Below are 20,076 nucleotides of genomic sequence, written 5' to 3'. Positions count from 1 at the left end.
AAATAGGTAATACATTTCTACTTAAGAACTATTGTCTGTTATTGGAATGTTAGAACATAAGTGTTCATAAACGATTTTTTGCACATTAATTAAGAGCTTTCTTTGAGCCAGGCACTATGCGAAGCATCAAGAGAAAAGAAGATGAGTGTGAGAACTTCAGAGGGTCACCATATGGTAGGACAGAGTCACATCAGTCTGCAATCAGTGTCTACACCGTATCCTTCAGGATCCGCATGAAGAGGTGCTTCACTCAAAAGGGAATCACATGGGATGAGGACGAAGGTGGAAGCTAATGCAGTCTGTATAGCTAGCACAGATTGAGCCTCTATTCTGAGCCAGACACAGAGCAAGGCCATGCCTCTCTGGAACCTGCTGGCTAATTGGGAAGATGAAATTAAACAAGTAAAATCTCATCTATATACAGAATAACGCATTCAAAATACTCTATGAAAGGAAAGAGTGAGAAAATAACAGGAGCAAAATTTTAAGGGTGACTCCAAGATATTGGCATTGAAGCTTAAAGAAACTGATAGAGGTGCTAATGATCCCTTCAATGGCAATAGTATGACAATATGGAAATGTATCAAGTAAATGTTGTACACTTTAAATTTACAGTGTTATGTGTCAAAAACACATCAATGAAAAAAAAAAAAGAGCTGAAGAATGAGAAGCCAGATGAATGAAGAGAGAGGAAAAAGTGTTTAAAAAAAAAAAAAGCCATCCCCAAATCTCTTCAAACCAATTTACAATAAATACAGAGGTTAGAAAAATAGGCTAAATGGAGCAACAAATGAAATTAAAGAAATCCAGGCAGGAGACAACGGGAAATTCACACAATTCTTTAAACAATAGCAAGAATGGTAACAAAAAAATTCTAAGAAAAATAAAAGATGGAAGGAGAATTTACAGACTGGTATTTCTTTCAAAATAACCCAGGGAGAGGGGACTACGTGGTAGTTTTGATGAAGTCAGATTGGCTGATGTCAACAGTTGTTGAAACTGGATGATGGATACATGAGGTTTCATGATATTGTCTGTTTTTGCATGTGTTTGAACTTCCCCATAATATAACATTTTCAAAGAGGAGGGAGGAAAATGCAAGAAAATAGATAAAATAATTGTATCATAATAAATGTTAAGAGAAAGAAAAATATGGTAATTAAATGCTCTTTCACACTGGAAGTCCCGCCTAGCCTGACACAGGTATCAGTTCAGGCTACCAGGTTGGCTACCTCCAAACCAGCCAGAAAAAGCCCACCAGGTGCGGTCACACCCAGGTGGGTGTAAACCATACTCTCTGCTGAATCTCCACGGGCTGATTTAGTTTCCATCCAGGAGGGGAGGAGCTAGGATTCCAACCATTATCTGCCTAATCCAAATGCATTTGGTCACACCCTGATCTAGTCAAGGTTTCTAGACTTTAGGTGCAAAAAGAATTACCCTAAGGGCTTGATGAATTCTGAGTCCTGCCCTCAGGGATCCAATTCTGGAGGACTGGAGTAAAGTCTTACAATTAATCTTTCTTTCTTGTTCTCTTTCTTTCTTTTAGAAGAAAGACAGAGATACGAGTGGACAGGGTAGCAGGCAGAGAGAGAGGGGTGGGGGAAGCAGGCTCCCGGCCGAACAGAGAGCCAGATCCGGGGCTCGATCCCACAACCCTGAGATCATGACCTGAGCTGAAGGCAGAGGCTTAACCCACTGAGCCACCCAGGAGCCCCTACAATTTATTTTTCCAACCAGTTCTTCAGTAAACTGAAGCTGAGCGCTTGCTGATGGCATGCTGAAAGTAGTATATATTAAATTAAACTGATCTGGGCATCCTGGGTCCTGAGACATGGGACCAGACCGAGAAGCCAGACCATTTTCTTAGGGACAGAGAAAGCCCACAGTGAGACCAATGGATGCTAGTGCTGCCATACTCTAAAAGAAAATATTTATTAGACCTGGCTCCTTTGAGTGACCTCTAAAAACATCTGTGACTTCTCTAGCCTCATCTTTCCAGCAGTTTCCAAGTGCTTGCAGCTCTGTATTCATTAGTCCACCATTTGCCTTATGGTTTTGGCTTTTGCAGCTCCTCTCCTGAACAGCCAAACCCTTCCCTTTAGCCAACTCACCAGTAAGGCAGATTTAATATTTGTGTTTAGAACTGAATCCAAGAATTTAAATCTAATCTCACAGTGAATGACACACCCATGAGCATAAATCAGCTATGAAATACCGCTGATTTTTTTTTTAATCCCCTCCATAGTAACATCATTCAATCCATTGCCAATATTGTTCTGGAAATGTTTAAAAAAAAATTTTTTTTTTTTTTTGACAGAGAGGGAACACAAGCAGGGGGAGTGGGAGAGGGAGAAGCAGGCTTCCTGCTGAGAAGCTTGATGGGGGGCTCGGTCCCAGGACCCTGGGATCATGACCTGAGCAGAGCGCAGACGCTTAATGACTGAGCCACCCAGACACCCCTAAAAATATATTTTTTTTCATTTGCAACGTGTTACCAAGAATTTGTCACTTTCGGTTTTCTCCCAAGTTTCACCTTAAAGAAATAAAGACAAAAAAATCTTTTGTTATTATTATTATTATTATTATTAAGTAAAACTCTTAAGTTCAATGTGGGCTCAAACTCACAGACTGGGAAATGAAGAGTCTTATGCTCTAGCCACAGGGCCAGCCAGGCACCCCTAAAAATCTTTATTTTAAAATGTATTAAAATGTAATTGGAGTGATATTAATTACCCAGCATCTCGACTGTCATACAGTGGACAAGACCTGGTGTAAAACCGATGACATGGTCACACCGGCAGATACTGTGGGAGGGGAAGAAGAGGAGGAAGGGAAACAGCTCTTCTGGGAAACAGGAAGTAGACGGAGACATTTGCTTATAAAAGGAGAAATCAGGCTGGAAGCCCTCGGGTGAAACTAAGTGAAGGGCAGATGTCCCGAGGTAGATAGCTTCTGCCTTCCTCTGAACGTTCCCTGAAAATGGCGTGCTCAGCTTACGAGAACAATGAGCAGGTAAGTTTAGTTCCAACCGGATCGATTTTCCCCATAGGTTCCCCATAGATGTTTCAAAGTCTTTCTAGCGTTTGCTTATGTTTCCTTCTTGCCCCAAATCTTGGCGTCTGTCTGGGTCTAAGAAATCTCCGGTCTTGGAGTCTCTCCTCTTTACAAGTGGATTACTACATTACTTGCATGGAGTGTTGCTCTGAGAAAATTTGGGTGAGAGTGAAAAGGAGAAAGTAAAGATTGCCATTCCTAGGCCGAAGTAAGAGATCAGTTCTGTAGAAAGACTTAGCTGAGCAAGAGAAAAACGTAAAGAAGTAGGAAGCGACACTAAAAAAGACAGTGAGGAAAGGTAATGGGGGTCAGGTCAGAAAGTAAAGCGACCAGTTTGTTTTCTTTATTCTGGGACTGTCTCCTACTCGCAGATATTAAGTATGTGATGATGGTCGAGTCCTACCACTGCCTTGAGCCCCCACTTACCTCTAGAGTGGAGTAATAGTCCCCAGATAATTTTGTATGAATGTGTGCAGGAGTACTTTGAAAGAGTGTTACACAGGGCCGCCTGGCTCAGTCCGTCAGTGGAGCCTGTGTCCCTCGATCATGGGGTTCTAAGTTCGAGCCCCATACTGGGTGTAGAGATGACTTAAAAATCAAATCTTTAAAAAAAAAAAAAGTTTTACATAATGCAGGATCAGAGTCTGAGAAGTGGGAAGCCATTTCGGGAGGGAAATGGGAAGGGCATGGCCCCATCAGATCTTTTCTGAGAAGCATTTATATTTTTTTTTTAATTTTTTTTTAATTTGTTTATTTGACAGACAGAGATCACAAGTAGACAGAGAGGCAGGCAGAGAGAGAGAGAGGAGGAAGCAGGCTCCCTGCTGAGCAGAGAGCCCGATGCGGGGCTGGATCCCAGGACTCTGGGATCATGACCTGAGCCGAAGGCAGAGGCTTTAACCCACTGAGCCACCCAGGTGCCCCTGTTTTGTTTTTTTAAAAGCAGGGGAGCAGTCTGCAGAAGGAATGGTTTCAGAATGGAGTTTGGAATGATAGAAATTGTTTCTACCAATGAGAGTTGATGAGAGCTGGGATTGGGAATCATGGGAAATTATGATAGAAGGTGGGAAGGTAGGAACACATTCCATACAGATTTAGCAGATAAAATGCAAGTATTTGTTTCAGCTGAGGGAGAGGAAGGCCTTGAGGGAGGTGGTTTCCCCAAACTTGAGACATATCCTTTCATTGACATCCACCTGTAAATCTACTTTTGTCCATTTCCTTATTGTTTCTCTACCATTTTTTATTTTTAAAAAATTTATTTATTTGAGAGAAAGAGTGAGTGCAAGTGAGGGAGAAGCAGAGGAAGAGGGAGAAGCCGGCTCTCTGCTGAGTGGGGAGCCTGACATACAGCTCAGTCCCAGGACCCTGGGATCATAACAGGGCTGAAGGCAGGCACTTAAGTGACTGAGCCACCCAGGCACCCGTCTTACCATTTTTAAAAATTTAAATTATTAAAATTTTTTCTGCACCCAATGTGTGACTCAAACTCACAACCTCCAGACCAAGAGTCACACGCCCCATGGACTGAGCTAGCCAGGAAACCCTGTTTCTCTTATTTAATGAAGAGTCTGCTCATCAACATTAAATTCAAGGAATCGCTGTTGAGTCTTCTCTCCAGCCGCCTATTGGTTTCTGAGTTTCTTATTAATAGTGCTTTGAATGTAAGCAGTTTAGTTGTATGGCATCAAATGAGAATCCTTGATTGATCTTCCCTTTCCAGAATTTCTCTGAGGAGGCAGTAGAGGAAGAAAGTGTGATTCTCACATTGGTTCCAGTGAGTGAGGAGCCTAATGAAGAACATCAAATGGAACCAAGTGTTTCTTCAACTTCAGAAATCAGCCTTATGATGCCTGGGTCAAGTGATAAAGGTATGAAGTCATGGATTGCTCAGTTTGCTGCTTCCCCAGCTCTGGGAAGCTCAGGAAAATGATTTCTTTCTCTCTCTCTCTCTTTTTTTTTTTTTTTAAAGATTTTATTTATTTATTTGACAGACAGAGATCACAAATAGGCAGAGAAACAGACTGAAACATAGAGAGAGGAAGAAACAAGCTCCCCGCCGAGCAGAGAGCATGATGTGGGGCTCGATCCTAGGACCTGAGATCACGAGCTGAGCTGAAGGCAGAGGCTTAACCCACTGAGCCACACAGGTGCCCCTGATTTCTCTTTCTTATCCTTTAATGTACAACACCAATCTTAAATCTCACCTTGATTACCTGGGTATGAGAGTTCTCAAACTCCAACACTTTTCAATTGCTGGGCACCATGCCTTGCTTTTAAGACACAAAAAAAGGGGCGTGTGGAGTACTTTGAACAGAGCGTGGTTCTTACAGTAAAGGAAAGGAATTCATGATTCCCAACCCATGAAGCTCAATCTTGTCTTTGTTTTGGTTGACACATATTTTATACACCTTTTGTAAAGAGAAATTATTTTTTCCAGCTCTGAAATATAATCCACTGGTAACCCTATGTAATCTTAAAGTGTACAGTGTGATGATTGATACACATTTACATTGCCAAATGATTACCCAAATAAGGTTAAGTAGCATATCCAGGGTGCCTGGGTGGCGCAGTCCGTGAAGCATCTGCCTTTGGCTCAGGTCATGATCCCAGGATCCTGGGATTGAGTCCCATGTCGGGCTCCCTGCTCAACAGGAAGCCTGCTTCTCCCTCCCCCCCCCACCCCCGCCACTTGCCCTGCTTGTGTTCCGTCTCTTGCTGTGTCTCTGTCAAATAAATAAATAAAAATCTTTAAAATGAATGAATGAATGAATGGATAACATCCATCACCTCACATAGTTCCCTACTCCCACCACATCCTGTGGTGATTAAATATTTGCTCTCAGTAACTTTATTTTGAGAGAGAGAGAGAGGGAGCACGCGTGCATACATGTGAGTGAGTGCATGTTGAGGGGGATGAGGGCCAGAGGGTGAGAGGGAGAATCTCCTTGTTGTTGTTTGTTTTTTAAAATATTTTATTTATTTATTTGTCAGAGAGCAAGCAAGCAAGCCCAGTGCAGGGGGAGCAGCAGGCAGAGGGAGAAGCAGTTTCCCCACTGAGCAAGGACCCTGATATGGGACTTGATCTCAGGACCCTGGGATCATGACCTGAGCTGAAGGCAGACACGTAACCAACTGAGCCACCCAGGTGTCCCAAGAGAGAGAATCTTAAGTAGGCTCCCTGCTCAGCACAGGGCATGATATGGGGCTCAATCTTACGACCTTGAGATCATGACCTGAAACAGAATCAAGTGTTGGTTAAGACACTTAACCAACTGAGCCATTCAGGGAACCCTGCTCTCAGCAACTTTGAAACATACTGCATAATATTGTTAACAGTAGTCACTATGCTATAAATGAGATCCCTAGAACTTACTCATATAGCTGAAAATTTGTTCCCTTTGATTAGTATCTCCTCAGATTAGTATTTTGCTTGGTAAATAATTACTGATCAAATATCTAGCAGCTTTTAATGTCACGACCCTTTAAATCTGTTCTTAGTATTTCACATAAGGGCATCAGATCTGTATTTTCAGAATGATTTTATTTTCTGGGCCAAGAATGAGGACTTCAACACAGAGTAAACAGTGACAGGTTACACCTGAGGAGAGTAAGGTGAGATGGGGTGCTGACGAGGAGAAGGAGGTAGGCTGATGGAATGCAGTATTGTTGGTGGCTGGGTGATTTCTGTAGGGACAGCTCGTATTTTTGGTCCCAAATCTAGACATTTTGGAGTAGCAATCCAATTTAATGTTTTATGCAGGTGGCTATTGGTGGTTATAAAAATCAAGATTTAGAATTATAAAATGGAGGGGTGCCTGGGTGTCTTAGTGGGTTAAGCCTCTGCCTTTGGCTCAGGTTATGATCTCAGGGTCCTGGGATTGGCCCCTGCATCGGGCTCTCTGCTCAGCAGGGAACCTGCTTCCCCCTCTCTTTCTGCCTACCTCTGCCTGCATGTGACCTCTCTCTCACACTGTCTCCTCTTTCTCTGTTAAATAAATAAATAAAATCTTTTTAAAAAAAAAAAAGAATCATAAAATGGAGGTTGGATTTCCAGGTCTGCCATTTTAATGGAGATGTGATCTTGGGTAAGTCATTTAATTACTGAATCTGTTACTTGTAATAGAAGAAAAATACTTGATGTGTGTGTGTGTAAATTGGGTTGTAAGAAATTAGCAAGAACTTTGTTAAGTTGTCATCTTAAAAATTAAATTATCACTACTTTGATTACCTTCTTTTCTCAGTTTGTCATCCTCAGATAAATGAACAATTCAAGTTTTGTCCAAAACATAGTTGTAATATGCAAGTCCTTCCCTTACCAACCAGTTTGCCTTCATTTAATAAAGTACGTTGGGACACTTTGCGGGACTGGTGCCAACAACTGAATTTGAGCACGGATGGCCGGGTAAGTGCACTGGTGGGAAACTGCTGCACAGAGCAAGTGTGGAAAGCTTTGCCAGTTTGTAATTTTAATTTCCCCTTTTAATGTCCTTAGAAAATAGAGGTTTATATGAGGCTCCAGAAACATGCTTACCCTGAAATAAACCAGGTGAGTAAGGAGTATGGTGAGAATGGAAAGGTAAGTTCTGGTTGTGAATTGTTCCTTCTGTTTCACCATTTCTATAAATGTTGTATCTCTTAGGCAGATTTCTCAACCAGGGCTATTGACATTTTGGATAAAGAAGATGTTGTATATATAATGCAAAGGAATATTATTCAGCCATTAAAAAGAAAGAAATATTTGCCATTTATGACCATATGGATCGACCTACAGGGTATTCAGATAAGTCAGAAAAACAAATACATGATTTCACTTACATGTGGAATCTAAAAACAAACAAAACAGAAGCGAAGTCACAGAAACCGGGAATGATCTGGAGGTTGCCTGATGGAGAAGTTTGAGGGGATGGACAGAATAAGGGATAGGAATTAAAAGATACTAACTTCCAGTTATAAAGTAAGTAAGACAATGAGGATGCAGTGTACAGCATAGGGAATATAGTCAGTCATATTATAACTAAACTTTGTATGGTGACAGATGGTAGCTAGACTTACAGTGATCACTTGGTAATATATATAAATGTTGAATCAGCGTGTTTTACACCCGAAACTAATAAAATACTGTATGTGAACTCTACTTCAATTAAAAAGAAAGACTGGACATTTTGGTCTAAATACCTTGTTTTGGTTGGGGTGGGGAGTTGTCTCATGCATTTTAGGCCTAAACATCTGGCCTCTACTACTAAATGTCGTGGCAATGTCTTCTGCTTTCCCCACTCCCACATCCTCAGTTTTAACAATTAGAAATTTCTCTTAGTTGCTCAAAGGGAACTAATAATCTTAAGTATATTCTACACTTAACACATATGGGTCAATGTATTAAAAAATGATAAAATTGACACAAAACACAAAAGTCTTCAGGGCAGTAGCACTTCTCTGAAACCTCACCATGAATCCCATTTGCAGAGTATTCCTGAAACATCACCAGAAGCTAAATTGCAGTCATGTTCAAGGAAAGGCAAGATGGTGGCCAAGAAAGCAAGGCTTTGGAAAAGTTGTAAGAAGAGTGAGAGAGAGGAGGGGATTAATGCAGTCGAGGTGGTAACATCAGCACAGGAAGGCATGTTGGCAGCATGGTCAAGAATTGCTGCGAGAGCCAGTCAGTCCAAGTCTGTGAATTCACGTTCCATTCCTGCTTCTGTTGAGACCTTTCTGCTGCAAGCCTCTGGTAAGATCACCTTAAAAGAGTGAACACTGGGTGGGGCTGGCTGGCTCAGTCCGTAGAGCATGCAAACTCTAGATCTCATGGATCATGAACTCAAGCCCCACATTGGGTACAGAGCCTACTTCCAAAAAAAAAAAAAAAGACCGAGGGGTATTCCAGAGAAATAAGTCCTCCACTGAAAAGCAGTAAAAGGGAAAGAGCTAAAGTATTGTAGATTGGATAGGAGATTTACATAGGAGTTATCCTTTCATTGACAGGTAGTCGAGTTTTGCATGGATCAATAATGTCTAAGCTAAATGATTGAGTGGTGACCCTTTCTCAGCAAAAATTCAAGGTGGGAAGAAAGCATAATCTGATAATGTGGTCAACCACAGTCTGAGGCCTTCCCCTTCTCTCCCTCCTTCAGGGCTGTTGTAACACTCAATAAGCATGTGTGTGTTAGAACTGAACAATTTCCGTTCAGATCCTTACTTCCTAGGTCTCTGGCATTGGCGCATTAGCTTAAGCCGTGGTATCCTGATTTACACAGTGATGATGGCAACTGTTGTGCTTTGTAGAATGATTTTGAGACTTAGAAGATACAATTTGGCACTTTAAAAGCCCTCATAAGGGATCTGGGGAGTAACTTAGCTCCACTTTGGGCCAGCTCTGGCTCCTGAATGTCAGATTTCTGTTTTCATCTCCCGTAAACATCATCTCAGGCCAGCGCAAAGTCCCCTTCCTTCTTTTTGGCTTGAATTCTTTCCCACTCTTCTTCTTATCAGAAGTGATCTCGATTTTTTTATATGCAGGGCTGATGTTCACTCACAAGAAATCCAGCCAGAGGGAAGACAGGGAATGGAAATGGGCCTGCTATCTGCTCCCCACACTGCACCCCCATCTGTGAGAGGAGTGGGCACCTCTTGCTTATTTGCACAAGCACTGTGCAGTCCCGGAGCTGTTTCTGGAGGACCGAGGTCCCAGAGAAGACAGCTCTTTCCGATTTTCGTTAATGTGCTGTATGAGCTAGTAGCATCCCACATACGCTAAATCAGCCTTTTAGTTCCTCTTCATTCAGCAGTTATTAAGCACCTACTGTAATCCATGAGTGTGCCTAGCCTCCAGCTGCACTGTGCTAAACACAGTTTATCCTCCTGTCTTAGAACGGAGAGAGATTTTACAGATATGTAAGCCCCCAGTGACGGCTCCTTTCTCTCAGTTTCATACATTTGTTATCTGTAGGACTTCGCTTTTTCTCAAATATCCCATCTTCCCAATTAGATTGTTCCTTAGGCTTTTTTTTTTTTTTAAAGATTTTATTTATTTATTTGACAGAGAGAAATCACAAGCAGGCAGAGAGGCAGGCAGAGAGAGAGAGAAGGAAGCAGGCTCCCGGCTGAGCAGAGAGCCCGATGCGGGTCTCGATCCCAGGATCCTGGGATCATGACCTGAGCCGAAGGCAGCGGCTTAACCCACTGAGCCACTCACGCGCCCCTGTTCCTTAGGCCTTTATTTTATTTTTTTTTAAACATTTTATTTGAGAGAGTGAGCGAGAGTGTTGCGTGCACACAGACTCAGAAGCAAGGTGGGAGTTGGGAAGGAGGGAGAAGGGGCAGAGGGAGAGAGAGAAGCAGACACCCTGCTGAGCAGATAGAGGGCTCCATCCCAGGACCCTGAGATCAAGACCTGAGCCGAAGTCAGAGGCCTAACCGACTGAGCCACCCAGGTACTCTGTTCCTTAGACTCGGTTAAGCAGAGATCCTTTTGCCTGTTTTGTGTAGTTGAGGCAATGTAATATAATGGTTGGGCCAATGGGCTATGAATCAGAATATCTTATCCATGTCTTGGTCTGGAAAAGTTATATTTAACATAAGCTATGCTACCTGACCTGCAAATAAAAGTAAAAGGTAAATATTAATAATGCTCTTAAGAATAAACGTATTCATCCATGTAAACCACTTAGCAAAATCTTAAGAGACAGAGCAACCATTCCCAAAATTGTTACCTCTTGCACTATATAATTTGTGAAGTCAGATTGTAGCATCTTCGGTGTACATTTTTCTTACTTTTCATTCAGTTGATTGATTAAGAGACTATAAGGGTAGAATTGAGAGTGACTCGCTGAGGGGTTGGGTGAGGGCGTTCTCACTTGATCTTTGCTGTTTGTGTTTGCTTCCCTTTCTCTCCTCAGGTGTCCGGTGGTGTGTGGTCCATGGCAGACCTCTCTTGGCAGACACACAAGGTTGGGTTCGCCTGCAATTTCATGCAGGTCAGGCCTGGGTGCCTGATACTCCCAAAAGGATGATCTCTCTCTTCCTGTTACCCGCCTGCACTTTCCCACCCCCAGGCCTAGAAGACAACATGTTATGCCCTGAATGTGTGAAGAGGTAACCCTTAAGTATTTTTCTAAGTGTGGCACACAGCAAAGGAGATGTCTGGATAGGTTTCTGAATAATTTAGTAGGAGAATGCAGAAGGCAGTGTGCTGTTTTCTTAATTTGCCATATAGATCAGGCAAAAATAGGAAGCAGAAAATTTAGTGGTGGATTAGAACTCCGATAAATGTGGCTTCTTAGAAACTTCAACAGAGTATCCAAGTTAGGACCTTAACTGCCTCCATTTTAGAGACATGTTTTAAGGAAGAAAATAAAAATACATAAAAGACTTGGAGTTAAAATACAAGATTCTTTCCTGGGGATACACAAATTAGAAAGATAAAATCCATGTAGCACTCGAGAATGAAAAGGAGTAGGAGATGTTGTGAAAGTGTAGGGTAGTACCTATATTGGGGTAGCTTAGAGAAACTTCCCAAAGGATTACATGTACTGAGAGAAGGTTTACCATTTGGAAAGTAATAATTAGGGTGGCCTAACTAGTGGAAACAGCCCATACAAATACATGGAAGTCAAATATGACATACTTAGAAATTGCAAATAGGTAAATATGTCTGAAGCTTATATGACAAATAAGTGGGAAAGGGAGGAGCAGACCAAGTTTTATATCTATATAAAAGTCCTTTATTTTTCCCACAAGTTTTCTATCTATATAAAAGTACTCTCTCACTCTCTCTCTTAAAAAAAAAAAATTTATTTGTCAGCAAAAGCAGGGAGAATGGAGGGAGAGGGAGAAACAGGCTCCCTCCTGAGCAAGGACCCCTGTGCAGGATTGGAGTCCATGACCCTGAGATCATGACCTGAGCTGAAGGTAGATGCTTAACCTACTGAGCCACCCAGGCATCCCTAAAAGGTCTCATATTATCCTGTGGCACTTAATTTCTTAGTCCCTTAGGGACATGGACTCCTTTGAGAATATAACTGTATACTCATCACCATCCAGGGAAATTTACATTGAGTATACACATAAGCTCTGCTTCAGATTTTTTTTTTTTAAAGATTTTATTTATTTATTTGACAGAGAGAATTCACAAGTAGATGGAGAGGCAGGCAGAGAGAAAGGGAAGCAGGCTCCCCGCTGAGCAGAGAGCCCGATGCGGGACTCGATCCCAGGACCCTGAGATCATGACCTGAGCCGAAGGCAGCGGCTTAATCCACTGAGCCACCCAGGCGCCCTCTGCTTCAGATTTTATATAGACCATAGCACTCCTGATGTTTGAATACAAAATTCAGCTTTTGACAATGGAATGGGGTGGAGGTAATATGAGAGTGGAGGAAACCTCAGGCTCTTTTAAAGGAAGTAGATTGAAATCTTGCAACATAAACTAAATTTGAAGGTAAGAGATTACTATAATAATTCTGGAAAGATGCATTCTGTGAGCTTGGCAAAGAATTTAAAGAGGAATGGAACAAATGTAAGGGATGTAGGCGTGCAGGGAACAGTTGTTATCTTATTAGATGGAAAGGTAGAGTGCAGTTCAGTGGCCAGGAATGTGATACATGCTGGCCAGGAGTCTAGAATTCTGGGAGAAGTACAGGGTGTAGAGAAGCACAGTTGGGAATCTTTATCCTATAAATTTTCCATGGGATTATGTAGAGGAAAGAACCTAAGAGAGAATCAGCATATCAGTGGCAGGTGAGAAATGGAGACTGAAAAAGTATAGGTAGATGCTGAAATAGAAGTGGAAAAAGGAAGCAGTGGGCAGAGTTTCAGAGGGAAGTGGTTTGGCAGTGAGACGGCCGTGTAAGACTATGGTTAACGCAGTGCTGTTAGGAATGTCAGTTTAGGATACCATTGGTGGTCTTTTGGAGAGTATGTTGAGAGGGGCAGTAGAAACAGAGTAGGGTAGGTTTTTTTTTTTTTTTTTAAGATTTTATTTATTTATTTGACAGATCACAGTTAGACGGAGAGGCAGGCGGGGGATGGGAGGTGGGCAGGCATCCTGCTGAGCAAAGCTGATGCGGGGTTCTATCCCAGGCCCCAGGATCATGACCCAAGCCAAAGGCAGAGGCTTTAACCCACTGAGTCACCCAGGTGCCCCTTGTGTTTTTTGTTTTTTTGTTTTTTAAACAAATTTATTAGACAGCGAGAGGGAACACAAGCAGGGAATGGGAGAGGGAGAAGCAGGCTTGCTGCTGAGCAGGGAGTCCAATGCAGGGCTTCATCCCAGGACCCTGGGATCATAACCTGAGCCAAAGGCAGACGCTTAATGACTGAGCCACCCAGGTACCCCAGAATAGGGTTGTTTTCAGTTGGGAGTAGAACATGTGAAAAACTAGGAACAGAACATACTTAATAATCTGTTCTGCACGAGTGAAGAATGAGATAGTAGTTGAGGCGGAAATATTAAGGGAGCTTTTTGCTTCCGTCCTTCCTTCTTTTCTCCCTTCCTGGCTTTTTTCTTTTCTTGTTTCTTTCTAGTGATAAATGGGAAAACCATGATTGAGTACGAAGAGAGAAGGCATGTGGGAAGAAGCTGCAGGAAGAAAAGGGAAAGTGTAAATATAAAGGAAGTGGCGCTGGGCTGCCTGGTTGGTTCAGCTGGTAGAGTGTGCTGCTCTTGATCTTGGAAGTCATGGGTTTCAGCCCCGCGTTGGGTGTAAAGATTACTTACAAATGAGTAAACAAATGTTGAAAATAAGTAAAGGAAGTGGAACCGATTGGAGAAAAAGAAGAGCCTGATATTAAGTGGACAATCCAGTTCCCTTTCTTTACCACATAAAGTATTTTTACCCACTGTTCTTAGGTGGTGAGGCCAGCTACTAAGGAACTCCAGAAGTGGATTCTACATTTATTGTACTTGGTATGGGATGGTCTGTCTTATTCTTAAGAATTTTCCCAAAATTCTTTACTAAATTTCTTTACAGAAATAAGAAGATGATGAAAAGATTAATTGCACTGGGGAAGGAAAAGCGACCTCGTTTGAATAGACCAACATCTTTCTCTTTGGATGGGCCATATCTTAATAAAGAATAAGTGGTGGAGAGCCCACAGCTACCATTGACTTGCCTCCCAGTGACTGGTTGCTGCACTCTGTCCTAGCCGACCTTAGTGTTTGTGGCTTGATAGGTTGAGTACAGATGGGACTGTCCGGATTCTGTACTTGACATCTGCCAAGAAGTGACTGCTACTGCTGCTTTGAGCATTTGGTTCTATAGAATTTAAATCAGTTCTGCTTTAATTAATAACTTTTTTAAAGTTTTAGGTTTTCAGAAAAATTGAGCAGAAAGTGCAGAGTTCTGAAATACTGCTCCAGCCCTTTCCCCTACTATTAGCAGCCTGCACCAGAGTGGCACAGTTGTTGAACCTACGTTGACTATCGTTACCACCCAAAGCCCATAGTTCACAATAGGTTCACTTTTTGTGTCATATAGTCAAGGGCCTTGACAAGTAGATCATGACCGCCTGCATCCTCACCATTACAGTGTCATCAGAATAGCTTCCCTGCTCTAAAATGTTCTCATTCCGTCTGTTTAACATGCTCTTAGCTCCAGATCACTATGCAGCTTTGCCTTTTCTAGAATGTCATGTTTGGAATCATATTTGGAATCATTTGGAATCTAATTCCACAGCAATATGCATTTAAGATTCCACCTTTTCATGGCTTAGTATTCCACTTAGTGCTAAATAGCCCATTGCCTGCATGTTCCTCAGTTTATTCATCCCCATATTAAGTCATCCAGGCTGCCCCCATCTTGAGCAATTATGAGGGAAAGCTGCCATTAACAGCTGTGTGTAGGTTGTCTCAGCATATGTTTTCAGCTTAGGTAACTACCAGGGAGCATGATTGCTGGATCATGGGGTGAAAATGTGTTCAGTTTTACAAGAAACTGGCAATCTGTCTCCAAGAGGGGCTGGTATTTTGTGTTCCCACCAGCAATGATTGAGGGTTCTCGTTGCTCTAGTTCCTTACCAGCATTTGGTAGTGTCAGTGCTCTAGATCTTGGCCGTCCTAATGGGTGTGTGGAAACATCTCATATTTTTTTTTTTTAAGATTTTATTTATTTGTCAGAGAGAGAGGGAGCACAGGCAGACAGAACAGCAGGCAGAGGCAGAGGGAGAAGCAGGCTCCCTGCTGAGCAAGGAGCCCGATGTGGGACTTGATCCCAGGATGCTGGGATCATGACCTGAGCCAAAGGCAGCTGCTTAACCAACTGAGCCACCCAGGCATCCCGAAACATCTCATCTTAATTTGCGGTTCCCCAGTGACCTGAAATGTGTAGTATACCATATGCTTATTTGTCATCTGTATATCTGGTAAAGTATCCAGCCAGGTTTTTTGCCTATTTTTTCATCTGGTTCACTTTCTTATGGTTGGGTTCTTTTATATTTTGAGTGGATATATTTATTGGATAAGTCTTAAGATATTTTTCCTAGTCTGTGGCTTGTCTAACTCTATCAATTTGTATATTTAAATCACTGACACTGATATAAATGGCTTAATATCTGTATTTGCTTTCGATGCCCTTTTTTATGTATTACAAGTTTTTAATCAATAAGCTCTTAAGGCTATATGGCTACTGTTACAATCTTTTTAAAAATTGAAGTATGGTTGACAGAATACTACATTAGTTTCAGGTATACAACATAGTGATTTGACATTACATACGTTATAAAATGCTCACTAGGAGAAGTTACAAAATGCTCATTTGTCACCATTCAGGGTTATTTTAATATTACTGATTATATTCCCTAGGCTGTACTTCTTATTCCTATATGACTTTTTTTTAAATAACTGAAAGTTTGTACCTCTTTTTTTAAGTTTTTTTCTTACTTATTTGACAGAGAAATAACAAGTAGGCAGAGAGGCAGACAGAGAGGAGGAAACAGGCTCCCTACTGAGCAGAGAGCCCGATGTGGGGCTTGATCCCAGAACTCTGAGATCATAACCTGAGCTGAAGGCAGAGGCTTAACTCACTGAGCCACCCAGCTGCCATGAAAGTTTGTACCTCTTAATATCCCTAAATACTTTTATTTTGCCCATCCTCCTACCCCCTTCCCTCTGGCAAACACCAGTTCTCTGGTTTTGGTTTTCTTTTTTCTTTTTAGATTCTATATGTAAGGAAAATTATATGGTAGTTGTCCTCTGTTACTTCACTTAGCACAATACCTTGTAGGTCCATACATCTTGCAATGGCTAGATATTTTTTTATGGCTGAGTAATACTCCATTGTGTGTGTGTGTGTGTGTGTATACACACACACACACGCACACATGACTACTTCATCCATTCACCTATCAGTAGACACTTGGGCTGCTTCCATATCTTGGCTGTTGTACAAGGAACATAAGGCTGGGTATATCTTTTTGAATTACTGCTTCCATTTTCTCTGGATAAGTACCCAGAAGTGTAATTGCCAGATTATATGGTAGTTCTGTTTTTAGCTTTTTGTGGAGGCTTCCTACTGTTTTCCACAGCAGCTGCAACAATTTATATTCTAGCAACTTACTAAATAAGCCAAAATCCAAAACACTATATAATCCAATATACCTTCAACAAAATACAAACTGAATTCAATAGCATATTAAAAGGATTATATACTACAACCAAGTGGGATTTATCCCTGCATTTAAGGGTGGTTTGACTTAAGAAAAAATCAATGTAATATGCCTATTAATAGAATGGAGAAGAAAAACACCTCAAAAAAGGCATTCATCAAAAGCCAAAACCCCTTTGTGATGAAAACATTAAGGAATAGAAGGGAACTTCCTCACCATAATAGGGGCCATATAGGAAAAGCCTGCAACCAATGTACTTCATGGTAAAAGAAAGTTTTTCTAAAGTTAGGGGAAAGATGAGAATGCCTATTGTCACCACCTCGATTCAATATAGTACTGGGATTTCTAGCCAGAGAAAATTAGCCAAGAGAAAAAGTCCTCTACATTGAAAAGGCAGAAGTAAAACTACACACAGGTTATATACAGAAAAATCATTCCTCAAAAACCTGTTAAATCTAATTAACAAATAGGGCAAATTTTTCAGAATATAAAGTCATTACAAAATACCAGTTGTATTTTTTAAACATTTTATTTTATAATATAGAGTGAGAAGGAGCAGAGGGAGAAGAAGAGAAAATTCCTTGCAGATTCCAACCAGAGCACAGTCTGAGGTGAGGCTCTATCCCAGGACCCTGAGATCATGACCTTCATTGAAATCAAGAGTCAGACGCTTACCTGACAGAGCCACCCAGGTGCCCCAATACCAGTTGTATTATATACTAGCAGTGATGACCTGAAGAGGAAATTAAAATGATTCTATTAACAGTAGCATCAAAAATAGTATAAAGTAAGGGATAAAATTGAGGTATAGAACTTGTACACCAAAGACTACAGAGCATTGCTGAAAACTACTTTTCCCTCTTGGCTCATTAGTGTGGTAAAGTATACTGACCTATTTCAAATATAGGAACACACTTGTACTTTTTATATTGCTGCTTACAGTGATAACCTTTTATTATTACATTTTACATATTTGAAAAATTTTGCTCCAAAGTTGAGAGAATACAATCCACTATTTGTTAATATTTTGCCACATTTGATGAAACTTCCCATTTGTTTTTGACTGATTATCTTGCCCGATAGAGTAAACAGCCCTTCCATACTTCAGCATGCACCTAAAAATAAGGACTTTTTTTTAATGTAATCACAATATCATTATCAAACCTAAGAAACAGTCACTGCATAATAATATATAATATCTAGTTCATATTCAAATATGCTTAATTGTCCGCAAAATACTTTTTGTACTTTATTTTAAAGCTCCAGGATTCAATCGCATTTCAGACATCCTATTTGATTATAATTTCTATTTCATTTTAATCAAGAAAGATCTCTCTTTTTAATGATACTTTTTGAAGAGAAAAGGTCAGTTTTCTTGTACAGTGTACCACACTCTGGATTGTTTCCACATGATGTTCTTTGACTAATTCTTTTTATTTCCTATAAGGTCAAAATTAAAGCCACAGGTTTGATTAGATTAAGATAGAACACTTTTTTTTTTTTTTAAAGATTTTATTTATTTATTTGACAGATCACAAGTAGAGAGGCAGGCAGAGAGAGGGAAGCAGGCCCCCTGCTGAGCAGAAAGCCCGATGCGGGACTCGATCCCAGGACCCTGAGATCATGACCTGAGCCAAAGGCAGCGGCTTAACCCACTGAGCCACCCAGGCTCCCCAAGATAGGACACTTTTGTTAGGAATACCCCATGCCCGAGATCTAGGACTTCATACTGCATTGCACAAGAAGGTACATAATTCAGATTATCTCATCATTATACTGAAAATGTTACCACCTTACTAAAGGGATGACTGCTAGATTTCTCTAAGGTCTATTTGCAGATTTCGCTTTGGGATTTGTAACTATTCTATAGAGTGGTACCTTGACACAATGTGACTATCTTAGCTCTTTTGGCAACTTTTTCACCCAGTGAATTTTAGCATCCAGTTGTCATTGCTGGTCCTTTGTCTGCCTCTGTGCTGACCTAGGTTCTTGAGTTAAGCCAAGAAAGAATTTAGAGCCAGCCCCCCAAGTAATTAAGAATTTAATAGCAGTTAAGGGGCACCTGGGTGGCTCAGTGGGTTGAGCTGCTGCCTTCAGCTTGGGTTATGATCTCAGGGTCCTGGGATAGAGTCCCACGTTGGGCTTTCTGCTCAGCAGGGAGCCTGCTTACCTCTTTCTCTCTCTGCCTGCTTCTCTCTCTACTTGTGATCTCTCTCTATCAAATAAATAAATAAAATCTTTTTATTTTTAAAGATTTTATTTATTTATTTGACAGAGAGATCACAAGCAGGCAGAGAGGCAGGCAGAGAGGAAGGGAAGCCGGCCCCCTGCTGAGCAGAGAGCCCCATGCGGGACTTGATCCCAGGACCCCGAGATCATGACCCTAGCCGAAGGCAGTGGCCCAACCCACTGAGCCACCCAGGCACCCCAAATAAATAACATCTTTTTAAAAAAAATTTAATAACACTTAAAAGCACACTCTCAGGAGAGCAGGCTGGCCCAGAGGTGACAACTGCACTGGGTTGGGGTGCCTTTTCATGTTTGCAGAGGTTGTAGATCATAGCTACAGAAGTCGCTGAGGTCCCTTCCAGTTAGGTAAGCGACTCCTTGCCTGGTGGGGAGGGTTTTTTTGGCCCTATATGGCCCTTGTCTGAACTGGTATCCCCCTCAGGGTGTGTGGAAACCACAGTTTAAATGTATTATAATGAAGCTGTAGGTTACTATAGGGCAGCAGTCATAGGGAAGGACATTTGCCTACTCCACAGTACTTTTTCTAGATGGTTGTGTACTAGGGAATGGTTGGCAGTTTCTTGATTTTTATCATTTAATGGTGGAAAAGTCCCCTTCCATGCTCGTATCTAGGTAACTACCTCCTCTGTCACAATGGTCATTCATATCTCAATGATTACCTTGATGTTGTAAAATCTTTTGGGCCTTTATTCTTTTATTTTTTTGTAAGCTGACATTCTATTGTAGAGAAAATTCCCCCTCTCTTCTTTTTGAGTACCATTTAAATTATTTTTTAATTTAAAATTTTTTTATTTTTCTTAACTTATTTTTTTAGAGATTCTATTTAATTTGTCAGAGAGAGTGCACAAGCAGGAGGAACAGCAGGCAGAAGGAGAAGCAGGCTCCCCACTGAGCAAGGAGCCCAGTGGGGGACTGGATCCCAGGACCCCAAGATTATGACCTGAGCCAAAAGCAAACATTTAACCAACTGAGCAACCCAGGCATCCCTTAAATATTGTTTTTATTATTTTTTTAAAGATTTTATTTATTTATTTTAGAGAGAGAGAGAACATGAGAGGGGAGAAGGTCAGAGGGAGAAACAGACTCGCTGTGGAGCCCGGGAGCCCAATGAGGGACTCCATCCTGGGACTCCAGGATCATGATCTGAGCTGAAGGCAGTCTCCCAACCAACTG

At 41.4% G+C, this 20,076-nt stretch overlaps 1 protein-coding gene across 1 annotated transcript; it reads left to right on the top strand.

Annotated features, from left to right (window-relative positions):
* Positions 1 to 2,982: 2,982 nt before the first annotated feature.
* On the top strand, positions 2,983 to 14,130 carry DPPA2 (developmental pluripotency associated 2; the record flags this gene model as incomplete). Its single annotated transcript, XM_082683921.1, has 7 exons — positions 2,983 to 3,015; positions 4,781 to 4,928; positions 7,302 to 7,462; positions 7,553 to 7,636; positions 8,524 to 8,785; positions 10,953 to 11,148; positions 14,022 to 14,130. 7 exons carry the CDS (start codon positions 2,983 to 2,985, stop codon positions 14,128 to 14,130), a joined length of 993 nt encoding a protein of 330 aa, XP_082540047.1.
* Between the last annotated feature and the right edge of the window lie 5,946 nt (positions 14,131 to 20,076).

The sequence above is a fragment of the Mustela nivalis genome (assembly GCF_964662115.1).
Source record: "Mustela nivalis genome assembly, chromosome: 1".
Taxonomy (NCBI): domain Eukaryota; kingdom Metazoa; phylum Chordata; class Mammalia; order Carnivora; family Mustelidae; genus Mustela; species Mustela nivalis.
The sequence above is the reverse complement of the archived record's forward strand: the minus strand, read 5'-3'. Positions and strand labels throughout refer to the sequence as shown.